The following is a 14,108-nucleotide window of genomic DNA, read 5'->3' on the forward strand; positions in this document are numbered from 1 at the left end:
GAACAGACCGTAGAACAAATGTTAGGACTCAAAGCCCGAGTAATTAATGGAGTAGAGCATAAAGCTATTATGCGATGCATCTCAATCCTTTGCTAAACAAAGTAAAAATGTATGATGCTGAACCCTTACCTTTACCACCAGAGGTGTCTGCAGCAAGCTAAACTCCGATGCTTTGGAAAGGTTTTTTATCGGTGTAGATTTGAGAAGACTTGATTGGACAGGGCTGGAAGTCAGCAGGAAAGATCTGCAAGGTGTTTTGTAACGGACATTTGCAAAATCTGTGCCAAAGGAGGGTTCTGCCAGGACAGGGTGGACGGGAGAGTCCAACAGCCTGTAACATACAAACAACTAGGTTTATAAAAGGCATCACAATTACACATGATAAAAAAAATGCTATAACAATTAACAAGGTTGGTCCACACAGGACATAACTGATTACGGACGGGGAGCCCTTCTGTGTGTACAAACCAATCCAAAAGCACAGTAGGCAGCAGCATGGAAAAAAAATGTACCACTAACCTGGAGTCTCTTCTAGTTTTCAATATTGGTTTACCAACAAAAGCATCATGTATTTCCATTTTGGCATCTTGAGAAACTGGACTTGGGCTTTCATCTGTCAAACTGAAGAGCAGAAAAATCACATTCAGATATTTCCATCTCTAATAGGGTTATGGAATGGAAAAGTAATTAAAGAGTTTTTTCATGAATGGACAACCCACTATTAAATGGTCCCAGAATGGTGCTGCACAAAAGGAAAAAATCTTTTTTTTCTATTTCTATTTTATTATTATTTCCGCTTATTTTTCTACTCCCTTTCTTTTACCTTCTGGTATTTTCTCGGCTTTATTTTACCTTGGCATTCTATCTTTTCATTGCTTCCCCTACACAACTCATTCCACATATCCATATCCACATACACATGCCAGGAAAATATTCTCCATTCTCTCCTGTGGGAGGATCTCACTGCAGGGGGCATCTTCTTAAGTGACCACTTGAGACAGTGATATGTCACCTCTGGTCACATGATCTCCACCTAATGCTCCATTAAGGCGACACGTGTTGTGCTGGAGCGCAACGTCACATGTCATTAGAGGTCACACGCCTTAAACATGGCGCGGCCCACATTATCAGCTTTCTAGATAAAGCAGCAGATAACACTTTGCGCTCTACGCACTGAAAGTTATGCCATTCCTCAGCGCTGTTGCCACAGACCTTGTGCTATGTCTTTTCTCTCAGTCCTGCAATCTAGTAAAATAATAATAATCTTTACTTATATAGCGCCAACCTATTCTGCAGCGCTTTACAATTCAGAGGTTCACACACAACAGTCATAAGTAACATAGCTAAACATAATACAATAATTAAAGCAAAAATAATAATGACCCTGCTCGTAAGAGCTTACAATCTACAATGAGGTGGGGGGTGACACAAAGTGCAGGGGCCTATTCACAATAATCGTCCAGCCATCTTGAGGGGATGAGCGATAGATAAAGGCTGCATGAGCTCGTCAACAGCCAGAATCTGTAGAGCTTTTGGGTTCGGTGGAGACTTATGTTTGGAGAAATAATGAATGGGCTATAAAAATATAAAAACACTTCGATTAGGGAACGAGATAGGCCACCCTAAACAGGTGTGTTTTTAGGAAGCACCTAAAACCGTGTAAGTTGTGGCTCGTCCTAATTTCTTGGGGTAGAGCATTCCAAAGAATAGGTGCAGCTTGGGAGAAGTCTTGGAGCCGGGAGTGGGACGTATGGATTAGTGCGGATGTTAGTCGATGGTCGCTTGCGGAGCGTAGAGAACGAGTAAGCTGATAAACAGAAATGAGGGAGGAGATGTAGGGGGGTGCTGCACTGTGTAGAGCTTTGCGGGTGAGAATAAGCTATTTAAATTGGATCCTATAATGTATAGGCAGCCAGTGCAATGACTGGCATAGAGCGGAAGAATCTGAGTAACGATTAGCCAGATAGATGACCCTGGCTGCAGCATTAAGGATGGACTGGAGAGGGGAAAGTTGAGTGAGGGGGGGGCCAATTAATAGAGAATTACAGAAGTCAAGGCGGGAGTGGATCAGGGCAAAAGTGAGGGTTTTTGTGGTTTCCAAGGAGAGAAAGGGGCGGATTCTAAAGATGTTCTTCAGGTGCAAGCGACAAGACCGGGCAAGAAATTGTATATGGAAGGTGAAGGAAAGATTGGTGTCAAACACAACGCCCAGACAGCGCGTCTGCTGGCTCAGCGTCATTGTGGTGCCACACACGGAGAGGGATATGTCAGATTTAGGGAGGTGAGTAAAAAGTGGGAGCAGAAGTTGTTCAGTTTTAGAAAGGTTGAGTTTCAGATAAAGAGCGAACATGATGTTGGAAACTGTGGACAGACAGGATGAGGTGTATAGTTGTGTGTCATCAGGATAAAGATGTTACTGAAAGCCAAATTTGCTGAAGGTCTTTCCAATTGGGGCAGTGTAGAGAGAGAAGAGAAGTGGGCCAAGGACTGAACCCTGAGGAACCCAAAAAGCAAGAGGAAGGGGGGGGAAGAAGTGGAGCCAGCGAATGATACACAAAGAGCGGTCAGATAGATAAGAGGAGAACCAGGAGAAAGCAGTGTTTTTTTAAGCCAATTCAGTGGAGCATAGAGAGGAGGTGGTGGTCAACGGTGTCGAAAGCTGCAGAAAAGTCAAGAAGAATGAGCAGAGAGTAGTCACCGTTACGTTTTGCTGTCAGAAGGTTCATTGGTTACTTTGAGGAGTGCAGTTTCTGTAGAATGTAGAGGGCAGAAGCCGGTCTGTGATGGGTCTAGAAGAGAGTGAATGGAGAGGTAAAGGGTAAGGCGGGAGTAGACCAGGCGCTCCAAGAGTTTAGAGATAAAGGGGAGATTGGAGACTGGTCTGTAGTAGTTTGTGCAGGAAGGGTCAAGAGAGGGCTCTTTTAATAATGGAGTAATGATGACATGTTTGAAGGAGAAGGGGAAATTACCAGATGAGAGGGAGAGGTTGAAGATTTTAGTTAGGCGAGTAGTGATGACTGAAGAGAGAGACTGGAGTAGGCGAGAGAGAATAGGGTGCATGGACTGGCATGAGAAGAAGAAGAGGAGCCTGGAGACTACTTCTTCTGTGACTGGGTCAAATGTGGAGAGTGATCCAGAGGAGATGTGGGGAGGGATGGGAGTCACGGAACATGGTGGCTGGGAGCTGATTTCCTGATAAATGTTCTCTGCGAAGTAGGAGGCCAGGTCGTCAGCACAAATGTCTGTGATAGGGGCCAGCACTTTAGGACTGAGGAGGGAGTGAAAGGTGTCGAAGAGTTTTTTTGGGTTGTTGGATAGTGAAGAGATCAGGGTGGTGAAGTATGTCTGTTTGGCAACATGAAGAGTTATAGGTTTTTAACAAATTCATAGTGGATAAAGTTTTCTAGTGTGCGAGTTTTCCTCCATAGGCGTTCAGCATTCCTAGAGCATGTAGTGCCGGCGTCCCTGCCCTCTGCTAGGCAGGGACGCTGTTCCCCTCACCGCTCTGCTCCGTGCCCGGCGTCCCTCTCCCGCTCTGCTGGCAGCGCGCGCTCCTTCCCGGCCACTGTGCTTAGGGCGCGCGCGCGCGCCCTCCCTCCCTCTTAAAGGGGCCGCGCGCGCCGTCCTAAGGAGTCCCCGGCCAATGGCCGGAGGACTTTACCATATATAAGGCACCTCCTCCAAAATGGAGGTGCCCGAGCAATGTTGTTTGCACCTGTGTCTCACCTGTGCTTCAGCCCTCAGGTCCCGTTGCCAGTTACCTGCCAGATTCCTGCCAGATTACTTGCTACCTGCCTGCTTGCCTGTGGTCCGACGGTCTGCCTTCCAACTCCTGTCAGTCTGTCTATGGACCAGCTTGCCCGCTCACCTGGGAGCGCACATCTGCTACCTGCCTGCTAGCCTACCTGGAGGCTCCGCCGTCACGTGCTGTGACCACCTGCCTGTCCAGTGACTCCTGCCCGCTCACCTGGGAGCGCTCATCTGCTACCAGTCTGCTTGCCTACCCGGAGGCTCTGCCGTCACGTGCTGTGACCACCCGCCTGTCCAGAGACTTCTGCCCGCTCACCTGGGAGCGCTCATCTGTCGCCTGTCCGCTGGTCTTCCTGGAGGCTCCGCCGTCACATGCTGTGACCACCCGTTCATCCAGAGACTCTCGCCTGCTCACCTGGGAGCTCACGTCTATCTTCAGCCGCCACAGGTCGTACCAACCCTATACCTAGAGACTGCCCCGGTCACTTGCCGTGACCTCCAGCCCGTTCACTCAGAGACTGTCCCGTTCACTCAGAGACTGTCCCGTTCACCTGCTGAGACTTCCAGCCCGTCTTCCCTGGTCGCCACCCGCTCCTTTACAAGGACCGCCCCCTTGTATAGTAGCTCAGAGGTTCCGCCTCCCAGACCCGTTACAGAGCATCGCTGGAGAAATCGGGTTTGCGGTGTCAGCCAGGGCTGTTTTACTTTGTGTTTAGAGGTTCTGAGGGTGAGGGGCGCTTGTTGGTCCAGGGTGCTTCTGAGAGTGTCATTGTAGTGATTTACAGCCAGATAAGGACAGGAAAAAGAGGAGATTGGGGACAGTGATGAGTGAAGGGAGTCTATGAGGGTTAATGGCTTGTAAATTTCTGAATGTGTGATAGGTAGGAGTGTGCTGGGGTGGGCAAGGATTTGTGAGCGTGAAGGAGAGACTGTTATGATCAGAGAGGGGAAGAGGGGAGTTATCTAGGTAGGGGATTGAACAAAGCCGTACAAAGACCAGATCAAGGGAGTTTCCGTTGTTTTGTTTCTCAGAGGATGATATTCAGATGCGATTCCAACTTATTCTTTGATTCATGTGTTTCTGGCAATTCTGGTTGTTCTATATATGCTCTGTTTCTGGATGATGTGACTGGCATAGCTCATAGCAAGCTACAAAAACATTAATCTACAGTGGGTACGGAAAGTATTCAGACCCCTTTACATTTTTCACTCTGTTTCATTGCAGCCATTTGGTAAATTCTAAAAAGTAATTTTTTTTTTCTCTCATTAACCCCTTAAGCCCCACGGGTGGTTTGCACGTTAATGACCAGGCCAATTTTTACAATTCTGACCACTGTCACTTTATGAGGTAATTACTCTGGAACGCTTCAACGGTTCCCCCTGATTCTGAGATTGTTTTTTTGTGACATATTGTACTTCATGATTGTGGAAAAATTTCTTCGACATCACTTGCGTTTATTTGTGAAAAAAACAGAAATTTGGCGAAAATTTTGAAAATTTTGCAATTTTCAAAATTTGAATTTTTAAGCCCTGAAATCAGAGCGATATGTCACACAAAAGAGTTAATAAATAACATTTCCCACATGTCTACTTTACATCAGCACAATTTTGGAACCAAAATTTTTTTTTGTTAGGGAGCTATAAGGGTTAAAAGTTGACCAGCGATTTCTCATTTTTCCAACAAAATTGACAAAACCATTTTTTTTAGGGACCACATCACATTTGAAGTCACTTGGAGAGGTCTTTATGACAGAAAATACCCAAAAGTGACGCCATTCTAAAAACTGCACCCCTCAAGGTGCTCAAAACCACATTCAAGAACTTTATTAACCCTTCAGGTGCTTCACAGGAATTTTTTGAATGTGGAAGAAAAAAATGAACATTTAACTTTTTTCACAAAAATGTTACTTTAGACCCAATTTTTTTTATTTTCACAGGGGTAACAAGAAAAAATGGACCCCAAAATTTGTTGTGCAATTTCCCCTGGGCACGCAGATACCCAATATTTGGGGAAAAAACACTGTTTGGGCGCACGGCAGGGCTCGGAAGGGAAGGAGCGCCATTTGACTTTTTGATTGTAAAATTTGCTTGAATAATTAGCGGACGCCATGTTGTGTTTGGAGAGCCCCTGTGTGCCCAAACTTTGGAGCTCCCCCACAAGTGACCCCATTTTGGAAACTAGACCCCCCAAGGCACCTATCTAGATTCATAGTGAGCACTTGGAACCCCAGGTGCTTCACAAATTGATTCATAAAAATGAAAAAGTGTTTTTTTTTTCACTTTTTCATTTTTACGAATCAATTTGTGAAGCACCTAGGGGTTCCAAGTGCTCACTATGCATCTAGATAGGTGCCTTGGGGGGGTCTAGTTTCCAAAATGGGGTCACTTGTGGGGGAGCTCCAATGTTTGGGCACACAGTGGCTCTCCAAACGCAACATGGCGTCCGCTAACAATTTGAGCCGATTTTCCATTCAATTTGTTACCGGACACCATGTCGCGTTTGGAGAGCCCGTGATGTGCCTAAACAGTGGAGCTCCCCCACAAGTGTCCCCATTTTGGAAACTATACCCCTCAAGGATTTTATTAAGGTGTATAGTGAACATTTTGAACCCAGAGGTACGGCACAGAATTTGTTTACATTAGGTCATCATATCGAATAAGTTGTCATTATTCTTGAGCGCAAGTGCTCGCTACTTGAGTTTGCATCGGGTACTCAGGTATGCACCATGTACAGCGTGTGCTCGAGTGACATGCTCGAGTCCCTGCTCCGCATGTTTCACGGTTATTAGACACCCAAAAAAAACATGCGGGGATCGCTCGTGCATGGCAGGCAATCCCCGTAAAGTTTTTTGGCAGCGAAGCATATGGGGCAGAGACTCGAGCATGTCACTCAAATACCCACGATACTCAATGCATACCAGAGCACCCGATGCAAACTCAAGTAGCGAGCACTTGCTCTCAACACTAGTCGCCATATCGTCATCTTTTTTTCTTACTTTTGAAAAAAATCCCAGCCCCAGCACAACCCTAGCCCCAGCACAACCCTAGCCCCAAACCCAGCCCTAACCCTAGCCCAATCCTAACCCAAGAGTTTATTTTTGACGCCGTTCCTTGTGCGGTATAAGTGATTAGACGACTTTATTCTTCGGGTCGGTGTGATTACAGCAATGCCAGAATCATATGGGGTTTTTATGACTGACAGCTGTCACACACTAAAAGACGCATTTTTTGTAAAATCTAGTTTTTGCATCGCCATATTTTGAGAGCTATAATTTTTCCAGATTTTGGCAGACAGTCATGTGACGGCTCGTTTTTTGCGGGATGACTTGACGTTGTTATTGGTGCCATTTTCAGGCACGTGACATTTTTTGATCGCTTTCTATTCCGATTTTTGGGAGGCAGAATAAACAAAAACCAACAATTCAGGAATTTTTTTTTTTTTTTTTATTCTGTTCCGCGTGTGGTAAAATTGATGAGGTAGCTTTATTCTTCGGGTCAGGACGTTTACAGCGGTACCACATTTGTATCATTTTTCTATGTTTTGGCGCTTATACACAATAAAAGCTATTTTATAGAAAAAAATATTTTTTAGCATAGCTTTATTCTGAGAGCTATAACTTTTTTATTTTTCGGCTGATGGAGCTGTATGGCGGCTTGTTTTTTGCGGGACGAGATGACGTTTTCAGCGGTATCATTTTTATTTATATGCGTCTTTTTGATCGCGTGTTATTCCACTTTTTGTTTGGCGGTATGGTGATAAAGCATTGTTTTTTGCTTCGTTTTTTTTTTTTACCGTGTTCACTGAAGGGGTTAACTAGTGGGACAGTTTTATAGGTCAGGTTGTTCCGGACGTGGCGATACCAAATATGTGTGCTTTTATTGTTTTTTTTTTTTTTTTATAATAATATTTATTGATGGGTACATTATATTTTTATTTTTGGTGTATTATTTTTTTTATAATATTTTTGCACATTTTTTTTTTTTTTTTTTTTTTCCCACTTTCACACAGTTTATACACTTTATTACTTTGTCCCACTCTGGGACTTTCACTTTTTTTTTTCTGATCGCCTGCATGGCACAGGAATGAAGCACCATCCCTATGCCATGAAGGCTGTCAGAAGTGCACAGTGTGAAGATTGCTTGGAGATGCACTGCGCATGCCCAAGCAATCTTCCTGCTCTCTGGTAACCCGGATGTTGTCATGACGACATTGGGTCGTCATGGCAACACTCGGGAAGCCTTTGCAGACTGCGCTGGAAGCCGGAAGAGGAGGTGAGTATCGCCGATCACCTCCCCTTGCCCCCGCAATGCCGCGATCGACTTCGATCGCAGCATCGCGGGGGTTAATGTGCTGGGAGCGGTGCAGGACCGCTCCCTGCACATAGTACCGGGTGTCAGCTGTGACAATCAGCTGACACCCGGCGGCGATCGTGCCCGCACAACCTGTGTGCGCGCGCGATCGCCATGACGTACTAATACGGGTCTGGCTCTTAAGTCCCAGGGCACAGACGCGTATTAGTACGTCAGATGTTATTAAGGGGTTAAAAGTACTCTCTGCACCCCACTCTCTGCACGGAAAAAAAAATCAGAAATTAATAAATTTGCAAAAATTTCTAAAAGAAAAACTGAAATATCTCATGGTCATAAGTATTCAGACCCTTTGCTCAGTATTCAGTAGAAGCACCCTTTTGAGCTAGTACAGCCATAAGTCTTCTTGGGAATGATGCAACAAGTTTTCACACCTGGATTTGGGGATCCTCTGCCATTCTTCCTTGCAGATCCTCTCCAGTTCCGTCAGCTTGGATGGTGAACGTTGGTGGACAACCATTTTCAGGTCTCCCCAGAGATGCTCAATTGGGTTTAGGTCAGGGCTCTGGCTGGGCCAGTCAAGAATGGTCACAGAGTTGTTCTGAAGCCACTCCTTTGTTATTTTAGCTGTGTTCTTACGGTCATTGTCTTGTTGGAAGGTGAACCTTCGGCCAAGTCTGAGGTCCAGAGCACTATGGAAGAGGTTTTCATCCAGGATCTCTCTGTACTTGGCCGCATTCATGTTTCCTTTAATTGCAACCAGTCGTCCTGTCCCTGCAGCTGAAAAACACCCCCAAAGCATGATGCTGCCACCACCATGTTTCACTGTTGGGATTGTATTGGGCAGGTGATGAGCAATGTCTGGTTTTCTCCACACGTACCGCTTAGAATTATCACCAAAAAGTTCTATCTTCATCTCATCAGACCAGAGAATCTTATTTCTCATAGCCTGGGAGTCTTTCATGGGTTTTCGAGCAAACTCTATGCAGGCTTTCCTATGTCTTGCACTGAGGAGAGGCTTCCGTCGGGCCACTCTGCCATAAAGGTCCGACTGGTGGAGGGCTGCAGTGATAGTTGACTTTGTGGAACTTTCTCCCATCTTCCTACTGCATCTCTGGAGCTCAGCCACAGTGATCTTGGGGTTATTCTTTACCTCTCTCACCATGGCTCTTCTCCCATGATTGCTCAGTATGGCTGGACGGCCAGGTCTAGGAAGACTTCTGGTGGTCCCAAACTTCTTCCATTTAAGGATTATGGAAACCACTGTACTCTAAGGAACCTTGAGTAATGCAGAAATTCTTTTGTAACCTTGGCCAGATCTGTGACTTGCCACAATTCTGTTTTTGAGCTCCTTGGGTAGTTCCTTTGAGCTCATGATTCTCATTTGGTCTGACATGCACTGTGAGCTGTGAGGTCTTATATAGACAGGCGTGTGCCTATCCAAATCAAGTCCTATCAGTTTAATTAAACACAGCTGGACTCCAATTAAGGAGTAGAACCATCTCAAGGAGGATCACAAGGAAATGGACAGCATGCGACTTAAATGAGCAAAGGGTCTGAATACTTATCACCATGTGATATTTCAATTTTTCTTTAATAAATTTGCAAAAAATTCTACATTTCTATTTTTTTCAGTCAAGATGTTGTGCAGAGTACTTTAATGAGAAAAAAAATTTACTTTTTAGAATTTACCAAATGGCTGCAATGAAACAAAGTGAAAAATTTAAAGGGGTCTGAATACTTTCCGTACCCACTGTACATGATACACTATAATTTATGGGATTTATACCCTACCATGCTATTAAAATACTCTGCCTCCCTATTTAATAGTCTACTGAGCTACCACTGGGCGATAGTATGTAATAGTAATGTACTTTTTAATTATTATTCTACCGCATCCCAAAGCCAATTGGGAATTATGTTCTTACATTCCTTTGTATCTCATGCATACCAGGTTTATACTTATACTTGTTATGCCTAAATTGTTAAATTTTTGATTATTTTGTTTTCTTTTGTATCTTTCAGTATTGATAAATGTCTAATTTTAGACTGAAGTGTCAATTTTATTTTTTTTTTACAGTGGATAGCTTTTCTAAATAAAAAGTATTGTTCATCAGCATTTACCCTGGAGTGCCAAGTTCTTTGTAACACTGTTCACTAAATGTACTTCGCTTTTCTTTTTCCCCCACACTTACTCTACCACCATGCTTGTATATACCCTTACAGTTTTTGTTCCACTAATCCTCACTCCTTTGCTATCCCCAAACCCCAGCATCCTCTATCCAAATAATAATCTCTCAATCCCTCTTACCTCCCACCTGACCTCATCTGCAGACCTGCTCCTCAACCTCAGATCTCGCCTACTAAAACATAAAACAAGCCGGCCTCTTTCCTTTCACCTGCTTTCTTGCACTCTGCTTGTCCTCACTGCTGGCGACATATCTCCCAATCCTGGACCCCCACACAGCTGCTACCTCCCTCTTATGCCCCCTCATATCGCTGCCTACCTAATATGAACTTCCGCAATCTCTCCTACATTAAACACGTCTCAACGTCCACCCCCCTGCTCCCCCTCTCTGGAGCACTCTGGAATGCCTGCTCTGTCTACAATAAGCTCCATGTGATTCATGACCTCTTTAACTCTCGCAATCTATCCTTCCTGGGCTGACACCCTCCGACACTGCCTCCCCTGCTGCGCTGTGCTACAGCAGCCTCCACTTCACCCATACTCCTCACCCTGGTAACAGGCATGGTGGAGGAGTGGGTCTTCTTTCTACCAACTGGACCTTCAACCCAATATCACCTCTACAGTCCCTAAACCTCCCTTCTTTTAAAGTCCACACTGTCCGCATCTACTCTCTTTCCAACCTCCAAGTGGCCGTCATATACCGACCTCCCGGCCCTGCCACTGCCTTTATTGAACAATTCTCCACCTGGCTTCTTCACTTTTTCTCTGCTGACATTCCCACCATCATCATGGGTAACTTCAACATCCCCACCGACACCCGCCAGTCAGCAGTCTCCAAACTCCTGTCGCTTACTTCATCTTTTGGACTTGGTCCTCCTGAGCCACCCACACAGACGGACACACACTAGACCTCATCTTCACTCGACTCTGCTCCCTATCTAACCTCACAACCTCCCCTCTCCCCTTATCTGGCCACCATCTACTCACGTTCTCATCCCTGTCCTCTTCACCTGTCAGCCATGTCCAGCAACCATAACACCCCCCGCAGAAACCTCGCACATCTAGACACTCACACACTCTGACTCTATTCTACCACTAGCATCCATATCTTCACTCCACGACACAGTCAGCGCCACTGCTTTCTACAATGCCACTCTCACATCAGCTATTGTCGCGGTCGCCCTACTCGTGCATGGCAGAGTGCGACAAATCAAAAGAAAACCCTGACACAATAACCTCACTAAAAAGATTCGGCAAGTGTCCAGGGTTGCGGAGCGGTGTTGGAGGAAAACACATTCGAAAGAGGACTTCACTGCATTCAAACACGCAACACTCGCACTCAAATCAGCCCTCACCTCTGCTAAACAGGCCCACTTTACATCCCTTGTATCTTCCTTATTCTACAAACCCAAACAGTTATTCAACACTTAACTCCCCTCCTCCGTCCAGCACTGTCCCCTCCGACCTCCCTAATCGCTGCTGAGGACTTTGCCACACACTGCAAAAATAAGATTGACCAAACAAGGCAAGTCTTTATTGTTCGACCACCACAAACTCCTTTGCATACCAGACTAATGCCCTTATGCCATAACCACCCTCTCGATCATCAATGAAGGTGAACTTCCTCATCTCCTCTCCAAATCACACCTCACTACTTGTGCACTTTACCCCATCGCATTCCACCTCCTCCCCAATCTCACCACCACACTTATTCCATCCCTAACCCATCTCTTCAACCTATCACTAACATCTGCTACCTTCCCCTCTGCTTTCAAACATGCCACAATCACGTCTATCCTCAAATAAACATTGCTCGACCCAACTGCTAAGTCCAGCTATCGCTCCATATTGCTGCTCCCATTCGCCTCCAAACTCCTTGAACAGCAGTTCACGCTGAACTTTCCTCTCATCTAACTCTCTTCGACGACCTACAATCTGGCTTCTGTCCTCACCTTTCTACTGAAACGGCCCTGACCAAAATCACTAACTTACTTATAGCCAAAGCTAACAGACAATTATCAATACTCCTCCTTGATTTGTCATCTGCCTTCGACACAGTTGACCACTGCCATCTACTACAAATCCTCTCTTCCTTTGGCATCAAAGACCTTGCCCTCACCTCATACCTTTCCAACCACACATTTAGAATCTCCCACTCTACCTCCTCATCCGGCCCTCACTCTGTTGAAGTCCCTCAAGGCTCTGTCCTAGGACCCCTACTCTTCTCCATCTATACCCTTGGCTGGAGACCACTCAAATTCCCATGGCTTCCAGTAGCATCTGCATGCTGACGACACTCAGATCCACCTCTGCTGTCCAGAATCCCTGAGTATCTATTTGCCATATCCTCCTCCTCTCACTTCAAGCTTAATGTGGATAAATCTGAACTCATTATCTTTCCTCCATCTCACATATCTTCCCCACCTGATCTATCTGTAGTAATAAACTACATCAAGCTTCCCCCCGTACCGGAAATCCGCTGCCTCAGAGTAACCCTTGAATCTGCCCTATCCTTCAAACAGCACATCCAAGCTCTCGCCACCTCCTGTTGCCTCCAGCTTAAAAATATTTCCAGAATCCGTCCTTTCCTAAACCCTCAATCTACTACATGCTTGTGCATACCCCATCATCGCCCGCCTCAACTACTGCAACATCCTCCTCTGTGGCCTACCTGCTAACACTCTTGTACCTCTCCAGTCCATCCTTAACTCTGCTGCCTGACTAGTTTATCTCTCTCCTCGCTACTCTTCTGCTTCCCCTCTTTGCAAGTCCCTTTACTGGCTCCCAATTCCCCAGCATATCCAGTTCAAACTTCTACTAACACTGACCTACAAAGGCATCCATAACCTTTCTCCTCCGTACATCTCCAAACTAATATCCCGATATCTTCCCTCACGTAAACTCCAGTCCTCCCAAGACCACCTTCTCTCCTCCACACTCATTAGTTTTTCACCCAATCGCCTAAAAGACTTGTCCCCAATATTCCCCATCCTCTGGAAATCTGGCCCCAACACGTTTGATTAGCCATCACATTCGGATCCTTCAGACAGAACCTGAAAACCCATCTTTTCAAGAAAGCTTACAGGCTACCATGACCTTGCTGCCACCTCACCAACACCAGAGCTACTGCAACCCCTCAACCTACTGTCTCCTTCCCCATCATCCTGTAGAATGTAAGCCGCAAGGGCAGGGCCCTCTTCCTCCTGTACCAGTCTATCATTGTTAGCTTCTTTACTGTAAGTGATATGTATTTTGCATGTAACCCCTTCTCATGTACAGCACCATGGAATCAATGTTGCTATATAAATATTTAGGGTAGAATCCTACTTGAGCACACACGAAGCAGGACGGACACTCATCTTCATGTCTCCTGAGGTCACATGACTGCCGCAGTCAATCGGTGGCTGCAGACTGACAGCAGCCTTCACATTTCTATCCTGAGGCGAATAAACTTTTTGCAAAGATGTAATTATGAAGATTGTAGTCAATCAGTGGCTTACATGAGTCATGAGACATTATTGTTCATCAAGACACTGGCGGAGTACACAATCTATGAGCAATGCAGATCCAGGAAGTAGAGAATTTTTTAATTTATGGGGCCAGCAATAAAGGAGTCTTTTAATGGGCAACCACTTTAAAAAAAAAACAAAAAAAAACTTTTGTTTTAAACAAGTCAGTTAAAGGGGTTGTCCGGTATTGGAAAAAATATATATTTGCAATGCATGTATGCACTTAAAATATGTATTTAAAAAAAAAAGGCATACTCACTTTCCAGCACATTACATGTCCAGTCCAGGCTGACTGCTGCAGTCAGGGGACCAAGAGCACTTCATAAGAGAAACATACTTAAATGATATTTCTA

The 14,108-nt window shown here is 45.3% G+C and overlaps 1 protein-coding gene across 1 annotated transcript in view; it reads right to left on the bottom strand.

Moving 5' to 3' along the window:
• The window catches only part of LOC141273769 (protein ELYS-like), a 116,061-nt gene that overhangs the window by 24,683 nt on the left and 77,270 nt on the right, over positions 1-14,108 (bottom strand). Inside the window, exons 26-27 of the mRNA XM_073686106.1 lie at positions 520-621; positions 130-331 (exon numbers count right to left, since the gene is read on the bottom strand). Of these exons, the coding sequence (XP_073542207.1) occupies positions 130-331; positions 520-621 (304 nt within the window). The remainder of the gene's footprint in view (positions 1-129; positions 332-519; positions 622-14,108) is intronic.

The sequence above is a fragment of the Phyllobates terribilis genome, unplaced genomic scaffold, assembly GCF_046119375.1.
Source record: "Phyllobates terribilis strain yellow unplaced genomic scaffold, ASM4611937v1 Scaffold_5__5_contigs__length_657084704, whole genome shotgun sequence".
NCBI lineage: Eukaryota > Metazoa > Chordata > Amphibia > Anura > Dendrobatidae > Phyllobates > Phyllobates terribilis.